This window comes from Polyodon spathula, chromosome 17, assembly GCF_017654505.1.
Source record: "Polyodon spathula isolate WHYD16114869_AA chromosome 17, ASM1765450v1, whole genome shotgun sequence".
Lineage (NCBI taxonomy): Eukaryota > Metazoa > Chordata > Actinopteri > Acipenseriformes > Polyodontidae > Polyodon > Polyodon spathula.
In genome coordinates, this window is record NC_054550.1 from 28,330,960 (window position 1) to 28,355,798 (window position 24,839).

General features: G+C 35.6%; 1 protein-coding gene across 4 annotated transcripts in view; it reads left to right on the forward strand.

Moving 5' to 3' along the window:
• LOC121329793 (neuronal PAS domain-containing protein 3-like) overlaps positions 1-24,839 on the forward strand; it is a 232,055-nt gene that overhangs the window by 135,369 nt on the left and 71,847 nt on the right. For all 4 annotated transcript variants that reach the window (XM_041275604.1, XM_041275605.1, XM_041275607.1 and 1 more), the window contains one exon: positions 6,126-6,215. In XM_041275604.1, the coding sequence (XP_041131538.1) occupies positions 6,126-6,215 (90 nt within the window). The remainder of the gene's footprint in view (positions 1-6,125; positions 6,216-24,839) is intronic.

Consider the following 24,839-nt stretch of genomic DNA (forward strand, 5'->3'; position numbering starts at 1 on the left):
TTTTGCCTTAGTCTACTTTTGGCGCAGGTAAATAAAACAGCTTTTTTTTATTGTTTATATATATATATAATGTAAATACCACCACATTCTTTTTCTTTTATTGCTTTTTGTTAGATAAACCTACTGTACTCTCTTCAGCATTTCTCTTCACCCAGATATTGTTGTCTTGTGCAGTCACCCCAAGGTGACTGTTATCACTTAATTAAATCCTAGCACGCAGGGAAGAAAAAACAACATTGTTGGTTCATAACCCCAAGGAGACCTTTTTTAAGGCGCAGCACTATTCCCTGTTTAGTAAATTATTCTCTGCTGTACCATTCTATAATTTGCGGTTGGATATTAACAAGCAAATATCTGTTTTTTTTTCTTCTTTTCAGCAGAAAGGCTGGTATTTCACTTAGATGTCCTAGATACTAGTAATATAAAAATAAGAAAGTTATCATCATACTTTAATGAAAGATAGGCAAGACATGGGAGAAGTCTAGTCCAGCTGAAAAATAACTGCTGATCCTTGTCTGACTTGACTGTAGTATCTCCTGGCGACACTTTTTTTTTTCTTTTCCGCTGCATTTCTGACTTCTCTCATTATTTTTACAATACAGAGAAAAAATGTGTTAATAGTAAAAAAAGATAAATAATAGTCTTTATTACAAAAAAGGTACATTGAAAAATGTAAACGAAACTTGCTGAACACCATAAAAAAAAAAAGCATTTCCTGTCTCTAGAGCTACAGTAAGGGTTTGTATTACATACAGTAAGTCTGTGCCGTTAAATATGGTATACTGGAATTTGGCAGCACAGTACGTACAGTAGTGTTTCAGATTCCATTAAAAAACTTAAAGGTAGAAATGAATTTATTAGGGGAAAAAATTGCTGTCTTAGACAGGTCACTTCATAGTATAAAGGACCGATAAATATGTCATGGGTTGCATAAACAAATTTTTTTTTTTTGAGAGACAGCTATACGATTGGCTCAACAATAGTTCAGGAAAAGTCTGAATGCATGAATTAGAGAAGACTAGTGGTTTAAACATTGCACCAGCTATCAGCACTCCTAGTAAATATATCAATCTATCCTTCTGTATTTGCACATTTCTACATGGCTTGCCAGGTTGACTTAAATTACAAATATATAAGGCAGTCCCCTCAGCAATGTGGCAGCTTTTGATGATGTACTTACTTTGTGTCCAAATTTAGCTTCCTTAATCCTTGTAAATGGCTCATTGTGAGATTTATAATTCACTAAACTCTAACTGACAACTATGCTAGTTCTGCCATTTTCACCCTTTAAATATATCACATTAGACATGCCCTAAAACCTGCTTAAATCAGAACAGATCACAGGACTGTGAAAACTGGCCATGTTGGCTAATTCTGTACATAGTTAAACGCAAAAAGGGATCATTGGCTTAAAATGTTACACACACTTTTTTTTTAGATGTGCAGACAGCAAGACATCATCTTACAAGCCTGCTTTATATTGTGTTGTTGTTCAGAGCTCTGGGACTGCCCAAAAAACATTTGGTGACTATACTGCCAGCTGCCCATTGAGCTGATGCTTCTTTCCATATTGGCTGACCTAATACAGTAGTTAAGGGTAGGTTAATAGCCAATCAGCCCATGAGATGAGACTACCACTGGCTTTAAAGTGCCCACTAAAGCTTCAGGCTCAAAAGAAACTGACAGTTGTTGTGTCCTTGGTATTAGAGAGGGCGTCATTCCTGTTTGCCAACAATGGCGTGGCGGCGTTTACATGCGGAAGTCATGACAGTTTTCCTCACTAAATGTTTGCCATACTTTTCAGGAAATGCGTTGCTATGCAGTTCAGTTTTAGGAAAAGAAAGTCGTCCTTATCAGTGCAGATTACTCAATTCATAGTCATTTAGGGGAGAGGATATTGAAATGTCTGTGTCTGCTTACTAAGTAGGAAAAGAACGACTCAGAATATCGTGAGGAGAGCTTGATGCACTGCCATGAAGATAAAAACATTTAACAAGAGAAATTAATTCACGTGTTGTTGCGCACATTCTGAATTATGCCGCACATTAGGTACTTGTTTGTCTGGTTACCTTTCACACACACACGCACACACGCACACACACACACACACACACACACACACACACACACACACACAATTATATAACATATCATTTCTAAGTACAAGTTTTACTACTTAGAATTTATTTGTATGTGTTTGTGGAACACTCTAAAAGTTGCATTTCATTAACACTAGAGCCGTCTTTAACAATACATGTTTTTATTTTGAATAAAGATTTCACCTTGAAGCTAGCCACAGCACTTCAGCAGAAAAATTTCAATCAGAAAACTGTAAAGCTGCAGGCTGCAGGAGCAGCTCAACCTGGATTTTGTGTTGCGGTTGACACGCACGCAAAAGAAATCATGTTACTTTTGTTTTAGATTAAAAATGACTTTTGTTTTTACAGTTTTGTATGTAGAAATAAACCTGTTTGCACACTAGTTTCTTTTGAAATGTTTATTTTATTATAGTTTTTCAATTTTGAAGTACTGCTTTATATGTGGTAAGTTAGAAAATAACCACTTTTCTGTTTAATTGTTCATTTAAATATGGTGTTTCGGCAGTCAGATGTTTGATATGATGTGCTTGAATAAAATGATATGTTTTGTACAGCCTTTCTGCTGGAGATTACGTTTGATTAAGTCAGAAGAACAGGATTTTGACTGCTGAAATCTCTTGAGCCACAAACACGATTCCTGCTCCGGTATACATGGGTTTTTACAGCTATTTTTATCGTGAGAAAGCGATTGACCCTGCCCGTAAAGTTGCGCTGCCAAAAGGACGTCCTTTTGCTGTTTCACAATGTATTCGTGTGACAATGTCACACAATCATGACTGTAGAGTCGATTTTCACGTGCCAGCTGATGAGCTTGAAAGGCTGCTGCAGCTACAAATTTTCTGAACGTATTGTCTTGGTTTGGGAAGTATAGGATATCTTGGCCAGCTCAAGGTAACTTAAGCCATAAAGAAGCAAGGGCATTTATAATACAGACACTGCCTCACAACTTTAACTTAGTTTCTAAGTTTCTAGTTTATATGTATAGTACTGTACAGTATGTTCCGTGTTTTAATAATTTGTAAAGTTTTGGGGATGTAACAGAACAGCACTCAGAAAAGGGACAATGTTTGGTCATCTATAGACATTTTCTGGAAGTTAAGTAAATTCTCTACATTTTAGTCTGAGATCCGTCAGGATTCAAATCTCCAACTAGTACCCCACAAAGCAAGTTTCTGTTGGCTCTTTTTTTTTTTGACATGCCTTTTAATCCTTCAAAGCAGTGCTTATAAAAAGCAAAAAGGTTATATATATATATATATATATATATATATATGTGTGTGTGTGTGTGTGTGTGTGTATATATATATATATATATATATATATATATATATATATATATATATATATATATGCAAACACAGATTGTGTGTGACCAATTATTTAAGCATAAAAATGCAAGTGTTATTTTATGTGACAACAGACTGAATTTGCCTCTGGAATGTATTACCTGTTGTTATTATTATTCTTTTCAGCATATACTATCTTCAACTTCACAATCTTTAATGCCATTCTGCTATATAGCATTTATTTTGATGTGTTGCTTTTGATACAATCTTCGCTTGTTTATCTTCCCTGCTGCAAGTAATCGGTTTGCGGGTTAGCTGTGGAACATACATTTTTTTTGCCTGGGAGTGCAGTAAGGGATTTAAGTTCTGTTGACAGCTCAGCTCCAGATTGTCTTCTCCCCTGTTCTGAGATACCAGCTGTAGAACAGAAGCAGAAGGTCAGCACTGCAGCAGTAAAGGAAGGTGTCAACATTAGCTTTGCATTTGAGCTTTTCATGCTGGAAAGGGGCTTATTCTCGTCGACAGAATCACTTCAGTGTGTTTTGGTGTCACAAGTTATTTATAATAGCAAGGGAACCAGAGGAGCGTGGCGATTTTTAAGTAAATGGTATCAAATATTCTTAATATAATCTGTTTCTCTCATAGACCAGAAGTTTGTTTCCTCATGATTTATCACATACTTTACACAGCAGTTAGCCTGTAAACAGAGGCAGTTTATCACCTCTGAAGCTCCTCATGAAGTGATGCTCGCTGGAGAATTGGATTTGGAGTATTGCAGATGGCTTTTATTTTAAAAAAGAAAGTGCAAGTGTTAAGAGAAGTGGCTACTGCTGACTTCAAACACCAGGAAGGGTTTCATCGTAAGGGGCAAATTGATATAAGCTACCTCACCTTTGCAGAAACAGCCTCCAGTCTGCAGAGTTCAATGAGGGTGTGATTGGTGTCCGGACTGTGTAGTGTAAAGGTATTTATTTCCCTGTGGTTATAGCTTGGATGAATATGAGAGAGGAGAAAAAAAAAACTGTTGAAATTGAGTACATCCAGGAGAAAGATTCTGTAAATATTATAACTAAAACATATGAACAGAAGATTGAGTACAAAGCAATATCAACTGCAGCAATGTGAATATTTTTAAAGCTCTGCATTTTAAAACTAACTACCAATGAAGAAAGGCAAAAAAAAACTGTATTATATTTATATATTCCCCACTTTCATTTAAACTGTCAGTGCCTAGTGTGAAAGTTTATGCATTTGCTGTTAAAAACAATAAAAACTAGCGCAGAGATTAGCAGCAGGCCTTACATTCTCAGCCCACATTTTTATCAATTGGGTTCTTCTGGTACACACACTAATGTGTTGTGAGGGATGCTAAATGCAGATTTGCTCGTCTAGCATGAAGTATTGTCTGAAATGAAAAATGTATCAATATTATATTAGCGCTGATGTCGGGAGACAAATGAAGCACACATACTGACATTATTAGAGTAATGTAAACCCCGATACCTAACATTATCATTTAATAAGTATATTTTCTGAATTTTATACAGAGTTTCAATGGGAGTTAGCAAAGTCAGCTTCATATCGATACACTGCAAATAGCCTGAGGGTGTTTTACTAGGAATATAAAAATCTCTCAATGACTGAGTTTCTTTTAAATAGGAGGCTTTTTAACAACATGCTGGCTAATTTAGAGATGTTTTGTTTTTTATTTAGTTTTTATTAAACATAAATAAGTCTGTGGTTACATGGCACATTCATACCTTGTTTTGCTATTGTGGAGACTCCTTTCATCTTAATCCAGACATGGTTAACTTCATTTAGATTATCATACATGGTGGGGGACAATATGTAATTAACTCCTTTGACCCTAGTATCTTAATTGCTGCCTGTTGGAAACATTTATTTAGGATTGAAGTAGCCTGCAGTAATAGCAGAATAAATAAATAGTATTTTCTTCTTTTCAGCTGATATGAAAGACTTTGTATTTATTTATTTTTGCCAGTTGTTTGCAAATGGTTGTTCTTCTCATCAAACGCATTTGGCATATTTAAACTGCCATTTCTTAGTACATACTGTATATTTGTATAATTCATTCACATAAGAAAATTTAATATATATATATATATATATATATATCATATCTATATATCTATATATATTATATATATATATATATATAGACTGTACCACCCACATTTTTGTTCCATTGCTTTTGTGTATTGGGTTACAATAACTAAATCAAAATTGATGAAGTATCTCTAAAATAATCTGTTATAAATTCATGTAACAATGAATTATAAATATAATCAATCAATTGATTCAATGCTGATAAAATGAATGTTATACACATGTTATATTTAGATGCAGTTAACCTTTAATTTACAAATGTTAAGGGGGCATTATCACTGCCTTGTCCCCAGTCATGCTTAACTGTTAGATCTGCAACTTTCACGAATAGGCAGCATGTTCTTCTTCAAAATCAATTAAAATCTAAGCCAACTTTATGTATCATGCTTCTTAATATGACTGCCTGTGTTGATGTTTTCATCTTGAATTAATTGCTCATTTTGATTACTGTTTATTAAAAAGAGACTCGCTATTTAAGGTCAGTAATTTGAAATGCCACCCCAGCGTTGGCATTTTGTGACTTTTGCAGATTACCTTAAGCTGTTGTGAGATTTGTCCTGTCTTTGCTGAGGGAGATCCTAACAATTATCTTTTTTTTGTTTTATCACTACAGTCTCTGGATGGATTTGTATTTGCACTAAACAAAGAAGGAAAATTTTTATACATCTCTGAAACAGTGTCTATCTACTTGGGACTATCACAAGTAAGTGCTTTGAAAGTTTAATTATCTTTTGCTTGAGCATCACACTTTCTAACTATGCATGGCTGTAATCAAGTGTTTGCCTGAAACTGTTGCAACATTTTTAGCTGTTAGGAGAGAGCATTAGTTTGATCCGTAGACATATCTATAAAAAATAAATATAGCTGCAATTGTTTTATTATTCTGAAGCATACTAAAAATTACCCAACTTAACAACACAATTACTTTGTGACCTGGGCACATCCCTTGACATTGTTGTGTTTCAGTCTCCACCAAGCTGTAAAATTGGGTGTAAGCAGGGTTTCACCGTAAATAAATAATTTCTGAAATAAATATGGTACTGTATATTGCTTCAAAAAGATGAAGGAGAATAGTAAATCTATTGTTACAAAAAATAAATGTTTATCTTAAATGGCAAAGAGAAATTCAGTGAAGCACTTTTAATTAAATGTACATCTTGCTGTTGTTGGAATATACCACAGTCTTCACCCGAAGACAAATAAAGACTTAAAAATGTGTTTATGTGGGTAAACCTTTGACCTGTTTTTCTCATTGGCTGTGGAACCATTTTCTAAATGATTTTTTACTGGTACCAATATGTGACTTACGTGACAAAGGATTCTAGTTTAACAGCACAGAGGGAATTAATTTGATATTAATTGATGAGTGATTTTTTTAATCAAATAATTAATTAATTGTAAAAAAAAAATTCCATTGCCCTATATAAACATATTGGACTTATATTGATGGTCTTTTTTTTGTGCGTATGGCTGGATGTTAAGGACATAACTAACTGTAATAAGGGAAGGGAAGAACCCAACTGCAAAATGCAGCATAGATATTTTTTTCTCCAATATTTGTTTATATTGAAAAACTTAAGAACATAAGTTGCTGCTGGGTTAACCAATGTCTCAGTCGGTATCTTAAGACTAAGATGTCCAGGTTTGTAACTTTAAATATAAATTACACATGAAGGGTTGAAAAAGGTACTAGATTTTTTTTTTTTCTGACAAGAATTAAGACCAAAAGTTGTAAGAGACAGTGGAGACTATTTATAATATTTACAAATATATATATGTTTCTAAAAATAACAATTATTTCTTTAAATTATGAAAAGGGTGTATTGATGACCTCTATAAGTAGATGATATATATATTTTTTTTTTCTTCGTTAAATGTATCTCATACATTCTACATATTGACACATTTATACGTTTCTCACTGTATGAGTTACTGAATAGTTGTATTTTGTATAAACCTTTATAATGGTTGCTACTGGTTTGCTGAGCTGTAATTTTACCACTGTGTTACACCCAGCTGCAAAGAACTCAAAATGGTGTTAATACTGAATAAAAGCAAATCCTCTCTTGGCTAGTTTTGGAAAACCTCCAACAACTAATCTTTCAACACTTCCATGCTGTCTTATACATTTACAGTTAAAGAATAATATCAGGTCTCAGTGCTCTAAGCCAAGTACACTTCAGTAATACAGTATTCCTTTCATAGCTGGGATATGCATAATAGTGTAGAATAAAGCTGAAGTGCCATCATTGGGATGTGCTGATTATTTTGATACAGTAAAGGGTGTCTTACATGTATAATAAAAAGGTTGTTTTGCAAACATAATACACAAGTTCAAATGTCCTGTTCAAAGGTCAATTGTGATTATTTATTTTATAGTAGTTTAGAACTTAACTTAAACGCTGCAGTTAACGTTGCAATCCCGGCTGTCAAGGCAGCTGCATTTTCTGTAATTGAGATGTGTCTGTTTGCTTTGTATAACAGATGGCACTGTATGCTTAGGTTGATAGCTAGGAAAATAATAATTGCATTATTCTGGCCAAAAGAATATTAGCTTTTGGGTTTTGGCCATTTTAGTCAGTACTCCTGCCAGCATAGCATATGCACATGTATGGATTGGATTTTCAAGGAAATTGATGCATCTGGAATACAGCAGCCATCTGAATTATCATCTGTTCGAAGGGGACTCTATTTAACCCCTTACAAGCAACACATTAGCTGAATACTGGTAGTGCTGACATATTTCTTGTTTCATTTCTAATGCAGTGCAATTCAGTATTGAAAATACTGTCATTTAGATTATCTGTTGTCTTTTTTCTTTTTTCATATTGGCAAACATTGGGTTCTATTCAATTGATCTAAGTGGTGGCAGATCTAAATACTAAGTGTTCAAATAATTAAATAAAAAAATACTAATAACTTTTGTATTTGAATCACCTTAAATTGAGATTCTGAGTCTGCATTGCACAATTTAGTGATTTTACCTGTAAAACAAAATGAATGTAAATAAAACCATAATGAGTTTTGTGGATGGCAGTTTCTTTTAACCTTCAGGACAGTAAAGTGTAGCTAAGCCACTGCAGTTAGGAGATGTATTGCTCCGTTTTAAACACCAGCTTGCAGTACCTCAGAATCTACATGCACAGAGGTATGTATGAAGAGCTTTAATTAACTTAGCCCGGAGAGATAGTGGAGCTTGCATTTCCAGCACAGTATACTGTTGATAACTATAAGGAATTAAAAGGCTATGAAGATTTATTGTGTCTGTTTTCCATTTTAACTGGTGAAGGAATTTACAACAGCATAGGACTTTTTTTACTCATAATTTTAAATTGCATTTAATTGTGCATAATTTAAAATGAACCTTAAGCCACAGTAAGGCAGAACAATATTAAATACATAGTAAGGGTGTGTTATATATGTTCCGATATGAATTTGGATTGAACTAAATAATGAAAAAAATACATTGGGTTCTTCAGAGAGCGGAGACGAGATCCACTAACTCGTTTAAGTTTAGGAATACTTTAGTTGATCCACTACATAAAACAAAAGAGGCAATTTACAGAAACCTGCACTTGACTGTTTTAAGCATTTCAAAATGTCACTAATGTAGAACCTTGCATAGGTGTTAATGTGCAAATACATTTTGATTACAGTGCAGCTTACAAAGAGAAGCGCTTTTAAAAGTGACACACCTGACCAGATTTTAATGCATAATCAATGTAGCCCCAAAAAGTATGTATCTGTATGTGTAGGCTTTAATGGGAAAACAAACAATCAAACAAAAAAGTAATCTACAAAAAGAGAGTGCACATTCAGTGACATAGATACCATGGCATAATGTTTCTATTGTGATGAAGATTCAAGGAGGGGTTGTTTGTTTGTTTATCCTGTTAAATGTTTTAAATTAGGTGTCTTAAATCCTTTACGATTGATTGCTTGATTTGTACTGTATAACTCTAAAACATTCAAATATTCAATGCTTTTTATTCAATCTTTTTTTTTAAATCCCAACTTTGGGGCTTTGTATAGATTGATATCCAGTATGCTTGGAATTTTATTTAAAAAATAAAAAAATAAAAAAATCTTTAAAGAAAATTGGTAGAACGTTCACCTTGTGTCAATTTATTACTATCTGATTTTAAGTCTGCAGGGGTTTGCAAAATGTGTTAAAAACAAAAGTACCAAAATAACTCATGGAAGGTACAAGGCGTGCAGAAACATTATCAATTTACAACATTTAAACTGATAAATGCTCAGCGGCAAAGACTACAAGGGCACTTTGAAAAGCAAATAGCGACCTGGTAAAGAAATTGATTTTCCCCCAGAAAATGACTGCATGATGCATCATTTGACTGCATTCTGTCCAAGTGCCTGACTGAGATAATCTCAGCAATCCCATGGGTGACCTTATCGTTCTCAGCAGGGCAACTTTGTCTAGGGCTGCCTTTGTGCATGTCAAGGTTTCTCAGGGCACGATCCTCTGGAGGAACAAAAGTGTTCTCCTCTTCGATTTAGATATTGAACCAGTGCCGGAAAAAAAAAAGGAAGTCAACAAGCTTCTTAATAATTGGACAAATGAAAAATGATAAACAGATCTACAAAAGATGTTTAAGTGAAATCGTTGGTGAAATGTATGAGTGAAGACTTACAGATGTGAATAGATTATGTGGTGTAAAATGTCTGGAATAAGAAGACAATTACTGCTGTAGAGTGCAGGAGGTTTTACTGACAAGAGGTGGAATTAAATGGAAATTGGACAAAATCTATAGGTGCACATATATCTGGAAAAAAAGGTGTACAATATCTACAGCATATATACAAAATACATTTTCTTTTTTAGACAATATTACCTACCAAATAAAAGCTTGTAATAAATCTAACATGATGCGTCCTTTTAATGAAGCTAATCGCAGAGGTCTATTTCTGGCTGTGAACAATAGATATTGTTTTGTTTAGAGATGCATAGGTAAGAAGATATAGCCAATCGTTACATGTTTTGTTTTTTACTTTTTGTCATACAAACAATGCTTTCTTCTTGTGAAATGGTATATTATTATTATTATTATTATTATTATTATGTAAAAAATGAAACAAACTATCCCTTTCAGTTTTTCACAAATTGAGTGAGATTAGAAAATGGGAAATAGGATAAGCCTGAATGTAAGTTACACATTTACTTTTTACAGGATTACAGAGCCCCGAACATTTTAATAGGGCAAGGACCCCAGCTGGCTTCGATCTCTGCTGATTTCACTAAGGAAACAACAGAGGGAAGTTGAAGCCTTTTCATTTGAATATGTATAGAAATTACAGTAATTGCTGTTTTGGCATTTCATTGAAGTTGGTTGTTTTGGGGTCATTGATAAACTCTTCAAATAATGTTTGAATCAAATAGTGTAAAATTGCTACTTGCAGTTGGCAAAAAAAACATAATTATTGGAGGCACAAATTAAGAGCAGTTGCAGAGTTCACATCTAAATGCTGTTCATGTGGTTCAAAAGCTAATTCCAAAACTAATGCACATTGAAACAGTAGTCTTTTATACTCAAAATATGTCTTTATTAAATAAGCATTATTAATTTATCTGACAAGCATTTTAAGAGTAAAAGAAGCACTATATATTCACAGACAAACTGACATTTGTTGTTGTTTTTATAGCAGTTATTTTATCTCCCCAGTTTAAATGCCACCTTTTAGAAATATTTATTATTATGTATTTATTTGTCAGATGCTTTTATCCAATTTAATCGGATGTATAATAAACAAACTGGTTAGGTTTTCACCCTGTGTTTTACATACAAAGTAAGAAAATGTAATACCAGTCATGCCACATTTACTGTAAATACACCATTTGTTTTCCTCCAGCACAGTACTTTTAAGGTCACATACAGTAATTAGTTACTACACAGACCGTCCTCCAGCCAATCACTTTGATTAAAAAAAAAAAAAGTTGGTTTGGAACACTGGAAAGTTCAGAGGGTTGAGAGGTTCACGCATTGCTGCCAACAGCCTAGGGAAGAATTCAATTTAATATAAGTATTTTTCACTTCAGATGTACACTTTGAGACCCAGAATTCCTGAACACCAGAGACCACTGGATTTAATAAGCTTTCGGTCCATAGAGTCTTTGGTTCTACTGGTCGAGTAAGCTGTCGGTAAGCTTGAAGGCAAATGTGGAAGATAAACATCCCCATAGTATATAAAAAGCTACAGTTGTTCCTCCACAAAACAGAACACCCCCTTGGGTATTAATTGTAGCAACTACCATACTCCTCTTTTTTATATAAACCATGATGCATTTTGGACATAAAATCTTACATTGTCTACACAATATAACATCTACGCAGTCTAATTATTTCAGCTCAAGTAACTGAAATATGCTGGAATAATAGCTATCATACAAATCAGGGAAGGCATCTGTTTACACTTCTAATCATGATTACATCTAATACGATAAGCGTGAGATTTTGATGCACTGTATAAAAGAAAGCTTCCTCTTTTTTTGACAGTAAAGGAATCTTAACGATGCTAAGAAAACAGACTGTAGCAGGACGCTTCGGTCGAGTCATATTAACATGTCTGTATAACTAGCAGGGTGTCTACATTAAAGATACACACATTTGTAAAAAATATTTGTAAAAAAGTTTTGTTCATAGCGGCTCTCTTTGTACTTCTGACATCATGTAGCTCACCCTATTCTCCATCCTTTACCTCTCCCTTTCATCCACAACATTAATTCTGAGTGAACAAGACATGCTTCCTTGCTTTTGACAAGATTTGCTGCAGTCTCATGCGACAAAAACCCAACACTCATTGCAAATTCAGAAAGTAGAATTTATAACAGCATTTTAATTTAATGTTGGATGTCGAACATATAAAGAGATCACGGTAGTGGTAGAGCTGAAAATTGATGCCTTTTTTATTAGTGTCCTCTCAGAAGTGGGAGAGACGCTGTTTGTGCAATGGAGCACAGAGCCCTTAGTCAGATGAATGAGGATCCACTATCTGCCAGGGATCATATTTTATGCTGCTGTCTGCCAGCATTGATGTACTAAGAGTTGAAAGTTGATGCTAGTAAATGCCATCCACCTTTCTAGTGCAAGGAATCTGTGCACCAACCAACTGGCTGCTGCTTCAGGCTTGCCACTTAACATGCCACACAACAATAGGTTTTGTAGGATGCAACTTAAAATTGAAGTAAGCAGGCGAATAGTTGGTGTAGACTAGATGGAATCAAAGGAAGATGATGGTATTAGTGCTGCAATGAAAGTATACTATAAAGGGAAAATATGAATACATAACTCTTGCATACTTATGTATTGTTTGTTTTTTGCATTGAATAAGAACATTTTAAAGTTGACATTACTTTTTGGTCTGAAGTTTATTTTGGGTAAGAAAAAATAGGCTTTTTTCATTTATCTACACATCCTACCCCACAACTTCCAAGTGAAAAAAATATTCTAGAAATTTGTAGAAAATGAATTAAAAATAAAAACAGAAATTAGCTCAGGTGTAACCAGTCGCCATCAAAATCACACACCAAGTTAAATGGCCTCCACCTATGTTAAATTGTAGTGATTCTCATGATTTCAGGATGAATTCAGCTGTTCCTATAGGTTCCCTCTGCTTGGTAGTGCATTTCAAAGCAAAGACTCAACCATAAGCACCAAGGCGCTTTCAAAAGAACTCCAGGACAAAGTTGTTGAAAGGCAAAGATCAAGGGATGGGTATAAAAAAATATCAAAGGCACAGTCAAGACGATTATTAAGACGTTGAAGGTGTATGGCACCACCAAGACCCTGCCTAGATCAGGCCGTCCCTCCAAACTGGATGACCGAGAAAGAAGAAGACTGATCAGAGAGGCTACCAAGAGGCCAATGGCAACTTTGCAAGAGCTACAGACTTTTATGACTAAGTCTGGTCAAAGTGTGCATATGAAAACAATATCCTAAGCACTCCACAAATCTGGCCTGTATGGTAGGGTGGCAAGAAAGAAGCTATTACTCAAGAAAGCCCACCTTGAATCTCGTTTGAAGTACGCAAAAAACACTCAGGAGATTCTGTAGTCATGTGGCAAAAAGTTTTATGGTCTGACGAAACTAAAATGGAACTTTTTGGCCTAAATGCAAAGCGTCATGTTTGACGCAAACCCAACACGGCGCGTCACCCAAAGAACACCATCCCTACTGTGAAGCGTGGTGGTGGTAGCATTATGTTATGGGGATGTTTCTCATCGATAGGGACAGGGGAAATTGTCAGCATAGAAGGGAAAGTGAATGGAGCAAAGTATAGAGAAGTCCTTGAAGAAAGCTGAAACTAGGATGGAAGTTCACCTTTCAGCATGACAACAACCCAAACCCAACCCAACCCAAATATAGCTGTCTGAAAGCCATGTTCACTCTAACTAGAAACAGAGATTGTCCTGACTTACTTCCTTTGCGAAATAATGAAGAGGAGGGTAACCCGTCTTAAGTGATTTCCATGCAATACAGTGATTTGCAAGCAAATTAACTTTTGAATTTAGCTCGTGGTGGTGAACTTGCGGGATTATTGATGACACCTCTCCCAAATTTGAGGGAAAAGAATTTGCGAGAGAACAACTCAGAAACCCATTTTTATCAACGCAGCATCTATTTTGAATATCACTCAAAAGTGCAACTTTTTTCTCAAAAAGGACTTGCGGAAAAAAATCTGCAAGGCATTTGAATATTTTGCCCTGTGTTTTAAATATAGTAAAGCTGTCTGCTTGGCTAGTAGCAAGTGCAATGAAAACAGGTGTGATATATTACTTGTGCTGGTCCTTGCATTTGCACATTGGATTATTGAGTCATCCAAAACCAGGTTGGATGGTTCAAACATTTTAGAAAGTAACCAGTGTTTGCAACAGTTGCTACTTATCATTGTAAAGCGTGTAAATAAAAGACAAAAAGGTTGATTGTGAATAAATGTAATTCCAACAAAAACACTGTCTTTCATTGCTTGTGTCATCAAAATGTCATGGTGGTTCAGTTCCACAGGTTTGTACTGCAGTGTCATGAATATTGCAGTAATATATTTAATCAGCTTTTTTATATGGACATTTATTAAGTAATGTGTTTTTGGTTATCTTAGGCCACACATATAGGACATTACTGTGGGGATATCTGCTAGCTGCAAAAAAATATATACCTGTAATCTTACCATATATTAGGTCTGGAAACCCATCATATACGGATATAACAAGCTCACGTAAAGAATGGAAAAGTCATATGAAGAATAAGAAATGAGACTTGACCTTCTTTGAGAGAGAGCAGAAAGTCACAGTAGCCATGTGAGGGACAGGATTCCAATTTCAGAAATCTAAAAATAAAACCCTGTCTTCTGTTGGGGCAACACAGACAGGTGGGGGCTGTTAGTGGTTTTGTGTGAAGGGCAGCATCAGTAGTATGTGCATTGGCTACATGTTGCCACGACAGATGGAATGCGGAAAGCGTGAAGATTTGATGTTTGTGGATCCAAAAGTAATTTAGAGCACAACGGGGGGGAATTAAGTCAGTGGTTTTCAACCATTTTTGAGCACTGACCCATTATGTGCCAAAATGCTTTTGCAACATGTTCACGACTGCAGGTAATAGAAGTGTTTTACCAAAACAAAAAAGGCAACCTGTCAACTGTAGCAGTGCTAGGTGGTTTATATAAGGGAGGGTGGTTTGAGTATTTGTTTGATTTATAATAACATACTCATTAAATCCTGAATGAATCAAGGTATGTACCAAAGCTGTGTCACCCATTCCAAGAGATGAAAACATGAAGTACTGGCATATAAAGGATAAGGCAATTCTTATTTGATTTTGTATTGAAATCAATGGACACACAAAAAGCTGGGTGATGTTTCTGTATCCCCTCTCAGACAAGGTCTGGGTTTCTTTTCATTGTTACTGAATTGACTGTTTTCTTGCTTAAGTAGCTTAGCAAGGTTGGATATGTAAGTCATTGAATGCATAAACTTCTCATCGGAGGTTTATATTTTTTAAAAAGCCGATGCATGTATAAATAAACCACCTTCTTGTAACTGCCTGCTGGGAGTTTAGTACGTTCCTCCTTCTGACTGGGGGCAAAAGTCTCAATCAAGGTGTGAAAAATAACCACAAAGTGTATATTTTATGAATACTATTAATACAATGATCATGTTTTGTTTACTGTGTCTTTACAAATGAGAACTAATTACTCTGACTTAATGATGCCTTTTAGTTGAACGCAGAGCCTAGCTACCTCTGGTTGACTTTAGGGAGATAACAGTGAAATTTGCTTAGAGGATTTCTGAAATGTCACGACTGCTTTGTATATCTGGATGATAACTTCATCCATTCATTATCATTAGGAACACCTGGAGTGATGCTCAGGAGACCCAGCCACTGTGATAGATAATTAGTAATGAATCAATATATACAGTTTAGAATCACAAGGACAATTATTCTACCTGTGATATCTTGACTGATGTAACCTTAAAATGAAAAAGCATGAGAAATGAAAGCAACAGAATGAAAAATGGAAAGGAGTCTGTTTGAAAGGTGACTCTACCGTAGTCCTTCAAATGTAAGACATCCTCAAATTTGACGCAGCCCAAATTTCCCACCCTCAACTTGGGGAAAAAAGAAAACTTCAAGTAAAGATACATTTTTCAAAGATACAACTTAAATTCTCCATATGAGAATGTCAAAAAATATGAGGGTTTGATAAGCATTTCCAATCTGTCCAAGCTGTTGCTGTTTATTGGAACAGAGACTAATAACGAAACACTGAAACTATGAAAGCTTCTCTTCAAAGTCCTCAGGAAGTTAATGACACTTCTTTGAAAATGGCTACCTGTATGCCATGTCATCGGGCAGAAACGTTTTTGTTAGCCTTTTCTTGCAGTTATTCGCATTCCTGTTATTGTACATGGCCAATCACATCACTGTTGGTGATTTGAGTACAACCACCACTGTACTCGAATTTAAGACACAGGCCATAACTGACTTTTTTTTTTTTTTTTTTTTTTTGCTGGGTATACAGAATTTATTAGAAATTTATTGGACAGTTTTTATGACTTACTCCACTTAGTGCTGAGATGGTTTTAAGAGTAGGAGTGTAATACGATTGAGGTGTTAAGAGGAAAGCAGTATTAGGAGAAATGTACCTAGTAGAACTAAAGTCCAAAGTGGTCTGCTGGCACTCAAACAGGTGTAACGGAATGAGGAAGGAGTGAACTGGGGCTTGACAGGTTGAAGAACAAAAATACACCAGACCTAGAGTGTGTTCTGGGGTTGACCGTTAAGGCGTGTCTTTTATTAGCTTTACCCCCACACTGATGCATGTCCACATACTTTGCATGTACAAGAAAACTTCTTGAATACAAGTTAAAGATTAAGTGTATGGTGATTTTATTCACTATCATATCTTTTAATACTGCCTATTGTGGATTTTATCAGCTCGTTTTAAAGTCATCCACAATTTTTTGGGAGTCACAGCACAATGTATGCACCGTTACAGCACAAACCATCAGGAACATGGAGTGATGTAGCAGTGGCTTAAAGGGGGTTTTTATGGTGTCTGTACATTGCACCTACAGAGACTCAAGAAACACCAGCTTGTTGAAAAGAATGGACTTCAGCTTATACCTGTAGCATCTTTTATAGTTTAAACTTCAAAGACGTCAGCTGCAGTGATGTAGCTGTCATACAGCCAGTCATAGTAGGAAGGAGATGATGTGGATTTTAAAGGGCGCATCTAGCATATCTAGTTAAAGAACGCAGTCCTGGCAATGCTTCAAAGGACATTTCCTCTGATGGCTTATAAGGTAGGATATAGAAATGAAATCACATATGGCAAACTGTAATAGTGTTCCAGTATTTAAGTTTCTTCATTTAAGTGCAAATGGGTGTCGTTTAGAAGATCTATGGAGCTGCTTTCACATATCTCTGTTGCAGTTTGTGGTCAAGGGTAATCCCTTTTTAAAGAATGCAGCCATGCAATGTGTAATACAAAACAATAGTCAACAATATACTGTATATACTGTACATATCCACATTCTTTGTTAGATGATCTGAAAGAAACCAGATTTATCTTTGCAGTCTATTGACTACACCAGCAGTCTGGAAGTGTTTATAGTGTTATACCTTTTTGCTACTAACATCATATTTTACATTGCATTAGACCAGCAAATGATTGTGAATTGAAGTCTACAAGTCAGTCTTTGGAAACAGAATTTAGAAAATGCTATGAGTTATTCTTGTAAAAAAAATTGCTTTGAGTTTGCTGTTATATCTCTTTTGCCTTTCTAGAAATAGTGACATTTTTTATGAGAAGTTACAAGTGTCGCATTTCACATTTAACAAAATGTATAACTCTCAGGCCCTAGCTTCCAATTGATATGCCATATTTACAGCAATCAAAAATGGATATAAATGTGGATGTTTTTGGAGGTTCTTATTGCTTTTATAAAACTATGCATTATTTTATACATAACTGAAGTATATAATGATGACGAGGTTTCAGACAAAAGCCCTACCAGTAGTCTGAAATACCCATTTTATCATTTTATGCCCCGCTATTCTTTTGATGAAAATTAATCATTGTATTAAGCAAGCTGATTGTGCTGTTGTTTTTGGGCTAAACTTAGCAGGGAGTTAAATCAATACAGATTGTCTGTATGTTTTTCCTGTTCTATAGAGAGGCTTTAGCAACTGTAGTAACATTTGTCATTCAGTGTGCTGTATTTTTTGTTCAGATATGCAGCACACAAAGGTTGTAAAACACTTGACATTTCTTTCCAGATAAAATTTACTTGGTTGTTGTAAAAAAAAAAAAAAAGCATCTAATTCTACTGTAATAAATAAAAACAGTTTCATTGTCAATACTGTACATGTTTTCAGTTTCCGTCAAGTATTTGCATTTTAAGTTGTTTGTCTTATATCAAGACAAAGCTGCTTCTATACCAGCAGGGTTTGCTCTGGATTGAATGTATTATTTTATTTGATTTAAGTTGTTTTATTTAATTTGAACAAGTTTTCATTCCGCTCAATTCTGGTAGCATTCTGCTCAAATGGAAGTTGTGAGCTGATATGATGTTTCCTAGCTTCAGGCATGGCCTACCTCCACTGCTAACTGTAATTTACTTTTCTGTCTCTGTCGCCTTGAGTCTGCCTTCCCTCTAGTTTGTTGAATGATGTGCTAATCCATTATATTCTTCAGACAAGTGTATCGACCAGTATAAACAGACTGGAGGGCACAAAACTAAATGAAAGCCGTAGTTCCCTGAATCATTTAACCAGCTCCTGCAGCAACCGCAGCACATAACAGCCTTTTTTTTCATCCTACTGAATATACATTAAGAATCCATTAACATTGCCTGTAAACTGTACACAACTGATTTGTAGAAGGGTCTGAGGCACTACGGGTTACCACTCTGTTTCTTAACCTTTGTGAGAAGGGTGTTTAGAATGTTTGTTTATTTTTGCTTAAAATATGAAATGGCACCATTGACTATTGAAAGAGAAAGGGATTGAGCCAGTGTAAGCACCTTCAAATAGCAGATCCTGCTGATCACGGGTCAGTTGTATGTGGTATTGGTACAATATCTCATGGTCTAGTCACAGCCTGCCCTTACTGGAAACCCTTCATTCTGAGCTGTGGCACAGTTATAACATGGATGCAGTTTAAAAGCTTTTAGGCACTGAGCCAGTTCAGTCTATATATTAAAATGATGTCAATGCGATGATTATTGGGGGGGGGGGGGGAACACGTGTGAATCAAACATACTGTATAGCATATTCAGATACACCACTGTAATGTGGCGATACAGTAGGTGAGTCACATTGTTTAATGTAAATGTGGTTTACTGTTTGTTTATAGGATTGCCAACCAAAATGCATTTTCTTGCTAGCAAAAAGGAATATTTTCATTGGTCTCCATTTTTGACTGTTGAAGATCTTGAAGTTGTTTACTATTCTGCAAATACCCCATTACAGTACATTTTCAAATACCATGTGTTTTGCTACATAGATGCTCACTGGTAAAGTGATGTAAGGGAACTAGTGACTGCAACATATTATTTCATGCTGGTGAAAAACAAAAACATCTGTGAAATTAAACTTGTAGAACAGTTAAATATTTTGGCGAATAAAATATAAGGTTTCAAGGTAATGCTGCCATTCCTTGTGAGTGCTTTGAGTGCATGCTAAGTAAATTTTAGTCAGATAGCGTTTTTATATTAGGAAAATAAACCTTAGATGTATTTATATTGCATTATGCAGATAGTGCTGATATGGTGCTTTTTCGTTCTGCTATGTTAAACGTGTTTCTCATAGATTTAACAGTAAAATTATCTGATTACATTTTTTTTTCTATCCTTTACCACAGTCTGCACCCCATGAGAGACGATTTGTTAGGGTAAATAGAATGAATTATTTCACAGTTGTGCCTTGTGGCAGATGGGTAATAAAGTCTTCAGCGGAACCAGCCCTGTTCAGTGTGCCGAGCAATACTAAACAAATAATCTGTCAGATCAGTGAGGCATTCAGCGGTGGCCAGCAGCTGAAGATGGGAAATGATAGTGTTTAAAATTAACACCAGCTTACTGGCCTGGCTTCAGGATTGTGTTCTATTTGCTGAAAGAAAGAAAAAAAGAACCACCCTACTTTGCATAATCCCTTTACATGTTCCAATTTCTTTCCATAATCTTTTAACTGTCCCATCGTGTATGGGATCTTCACACCTATTCGTATAACTGGGATCAGTCAGCTTCAGAGGCTTCTTTTGTCTGATACGACCACATTAGCACATTAAAAAATATAAACTGAGAACTTAACATAAATCAGCAGTTTATTAAGGCATGTTTAACAATGCATTAACAAATATTACTCCCTTAATGAATTATTAAGACATTGTACTCATGGCACTGACTACAAGCTGTATTACCTTTATAATTACAAAAACAGAATATAGATATACACATACAATCAAGGCATAGAGTATATCTGAAAATGACATGCTTTATTTTTTTTTTGAGGGGGGGGTGGGGGTATTTTTTATGGCTGTTTTGTGCAATGGAGGGAGTGGATGATAGCTTCTGGGTGTGACTTGTGGATTGACCCTCTTGAGTGTAATGCCATTATCTGAGCAGACTATGATACAAACTGAAGAGCTAGCTAGCATTTTGTACCTTGACTGTTGACAGCAAGTGCTCTGCAGGGTAATGATTTACCCTTTGATATTTTGCCACTAACTGTGGCGAATGGGTATTGCAAGGCACAGGTTTCCTGAAAGCTTGCTCCAGACTAAACTTACCAAAAGGGGTCACTGTGCAACACTTTGATTCCGAAGAGGGATTCCTGGTGAGATGGGTTTCAGAAGCAGAACAAATGGAGGTATCGATCTGCCAAGTTTTTGTTATGCTGCATTAAAATGTTGTTGGCAGTGTTCAGCTAAACAATGTAAAATGCCTGATTGATAGCTTTTATAGTCTTAAAAGCACGTTCACTTGGCTGTGGTGAGCCTTGCCTCCTGTAGAGGTATCCTAAATCATAATTAACCCTTTGTACTATACTTGTTTTTTTTTTCTTTAGCCATTATAGGCAGTTGTTCTTGCCACATATACCCCCAGTGTTGCAGACACTCCAACAATGTTGTTTCACGAAGCATCACAGACCAGTTTTGTCTGTAATGTAAACCTCTATCCCTATGATGAATACTAACGCTCATCTGGTGCTCTGCAGGGAAATTGACACTTAAAGCTAATGTAGCAGAGGTTTCACCTTTGGATCTTAGGGTCACGGGTTCAAATCTCCCCTCTGCACTTCTAGTCATAAATAATAAGTTGCTGTGACCGGGATGTTTTCAAAGGGAAGTGTCTAATTACAGTAATTGCCGGCTATACAAAAAGACTGAGCACCAAAGTTCCCTTATTTTTCCAAAGATCCGATAATGATTCTGCTGCCGTCAGTATTGTTTCAGTAATGCTAAGTATAATGTAAGCTCCCTCTCTTTTACAGGCTCCTGTTTCCTGCATGTACCGGTAGTTATTTTCTGTTGCCTCCATGTTTAGTATTGTACTGTATAGGTAAAGCCAACATAATTGAAAGGTCAAAGCATCACATGGCATTTTCAACAAGGCAATCCCTTACAAACCAAACCTAACAATGAACTGAACTTATACTATTGTAACAGACAATAATGGGGAAAATGAATAAACCACTTTAGATTTTTGCAAACATCATAAAAATTGAAGGGAAAAGTTAAAAAAACAAACAATCAATTTTCTATTTAAGCTGAGGCACAAGATGATACATTTTAAGTAAGACAAGTAATGGCATGCTATACTGTTATAGTACATTTTTATAGATTTGTGTTTTCCTCTGTGCACGTCTCTTTCCACCCCCCAGCTCTCCACTAAGTGCCCCCCCAAATGTTGGCAAGTATGCCCTATCCTTATTCTAACACTATAAAAGCAACCGTTTATTGTAAAATGTACCTGTAATATATTCAATTCCTTTGTGAATTTGCCTGACTTAGACCTATACAGTACATCCAGTCTAGAATATATATGTGTGTGTGTGTGTGTGTGTCTATATATATATATATTATATATATATATATATATATATATATATATATATATATATATATATATATATATATATATATATATATCTATATATATATATATATGGGGCACCCCGTCAGTGACCGTCACTTCACTTTTTTTTAACAGTATTATATATCGGTTACAGCGGTAATTGGACAATGTACATTGGGCTGTTCTCAGAGCCTCTTCCAATAAATGTAGAATGTGTCTGAGCAGTACAAGAATAGGCAGACAGACAGAATTAATTCCCTGTGTTAACAAGTAGAAACCTTTGGAAATTTTGATGGAAGCACATGTGCTCTTAACAGATGCGCTGGAGATTTTGACTGAACCACTGATAATACATCACCACTATCAGTGTGTTTCAGAATCATTTTCAACAGAAGAGACAGAGCATTGCTAGGCGTGTATATATTGAATCCGCTGGAGTGTAAAAATATGAGTTTACACAAAAGCAGAAAAAGAAATTAAGAAGGAATTTGTTTTCTTATCACACTACAATTCATGGGTTGAAGTCTGTCATAAATGTGTGTCTCCATTAAACATTTTTATGGTCTGTCTACCAAATTGTTTAGGCGACTGTAAATTTCAAATTTGAGCTCTCAACATGATGAAAAAGTTGATGATCATGATATGTACAGAATATTGTAGAATAAGAGTTACCAATGAAATGCTTAAAAGTGATTCACCAGATACGGTATGTACTAAAAAGTGTTCAATACAGAAGGATGATGCTGATGCTGAACTCTCTTGAGCTAAAAAAATATTATTATTATTTATTATTATTATTATTATTATTATTATTATTATTATTATCACATTACAAAGTAAGTTATATATTACAAAATATCACATTACAGATAAGAAAAGTTATAAAATACAATAAACTCAGTAGTACATAAGAGCAAATTTAGAAAAAAAATACTGTAAATAATTACATTTTTGGGAGCGATTTCGACAAGAGCACTTAAACTTAAAATTATTTGGTTTTAAGAGTAAATTCCATTAAGAGCAAGTGGTAAGTACAGTAAATGGATAAGAACGATTTCAAATAACAGCAATTACAAACAACATGAATGCGGTTAAGAGTAAAATCTTGTACAAGATACAGAGAATATAGTATTGATTGAGAGCAGTAGTAGAATACAGCAAAGTCTGGAGCAGTTGAGTGCAAGAACAAGATAATGCACGTAATGATAGATTTGAGGTTTACAGATGCTTTCTGAACAGGTATGTCTTGAGGAGGTGCTGGAAGGTGGTCAGGGATTGAGCAGTCCTGATATCTGTGGGTAGATCATTCTACCACTGAGGGGCAAGGGTGGAGAAGGAGCCGGCTCTGGAGGCGCGGGGGGGGGGGGGGGGGGGGGGGGGGGTACAGCTCTGCCGGTGGTGGAGGAGCGGAGGGGGCGAGAGGGGGTGTAGGGAGAAATGGTATTCTCAGGGGACTAGTCTGGAGGTAAGAGGGGACAGAAGGTCCCTATATATATATATATATATATATATATCTATATATAATATATATATATTTATATCTATATATTTTAAAAACACTTTTGTTTAATTCAGTACACTGCCCTGTAACAAGTACTGAGTCACAGGGAATACTACTAGAGATATGTGCACAACATGATCGTTGTCATCACAGTTAAAGTCACTGTCAGTGCTACTACCAGATAATTCTACACAACATAGAGTATATAGTTCATCACAGTTAAATTCACTGTAGTGCTAAACCAGAAATATACATTTATGAGTTATAAATATGAAATGCTGGCACTGAAATGGTATGAAAACTAAATATAAACATTGGTTCACTGTTCTTGAAGAAAGTTCAGTCAGTCAGCTCAGACTTCACTTGTGTTCTAAAAGCACCTTGATGAAATGATAGATACCTTTTGTTTAAACATACCAACGTTTAATGCTAAGATTACTCTGAATTCTAGTGGTTTGCAGAAGTGTTCACCCCCTACCAATAGTGTCACATTTACAAATAATTTATGCACAGTTTTTCAAACAATTTTTTTTTTATTCAAAGCTCTGGTGGTTAAACTGAACACTGTTATATGAGGAGGAGGTTAAATGTCAGCAAAACTTGACTGGTTGCGTAAGTATTCAGCCCCTTAAGTCAGTACTTGATAGAAGCACCTTTGCAGCAATCACTGCTATGAGTCAGGATAGGTCTCTACTAGCTTTGCACAGTAGGATGGTGAAATTGTTGCCCATTCTTCACGGGAAAATTGCTCTAGTACTGATAAGTTTGTTGGGGATCGTCATTGGACTGCAATCTTCAAGTCTCACCATAAATTTTCGATCGGATTCAAGTCAGGACTTTGACTGGGCCACTCAAGAACATTAATTCTCTTCTTGTTCCAACACTCCAGTGTGGCTTTGGCTTTGTGCTTCGGGTCATTGTCCTGTTGAAGTGTGAATTTTCCCCCCAATTTCAGAGTCTTGACTGACTTAAACAGGTTTTCCTCATGGATTCACCTGTACTTTGCACCATCCATTCTCCCCTCTATCCTGACAAGCCTCCCAGTCCCTGCTGAAGAGAAGCATCCCCATAACATGATGCTGCCACCACCATGCTTGACAGTTGGGATGGTTTTGACTGGGTGATGTGCAGTGTTGGGCTTGCACCCTGTGTAACGCTTGGAATTTAGACCGAAAATTGCAGTTTTTGTCTTGTTGACCACAAAACCTTTTTCCACATGTCTGCAGTAT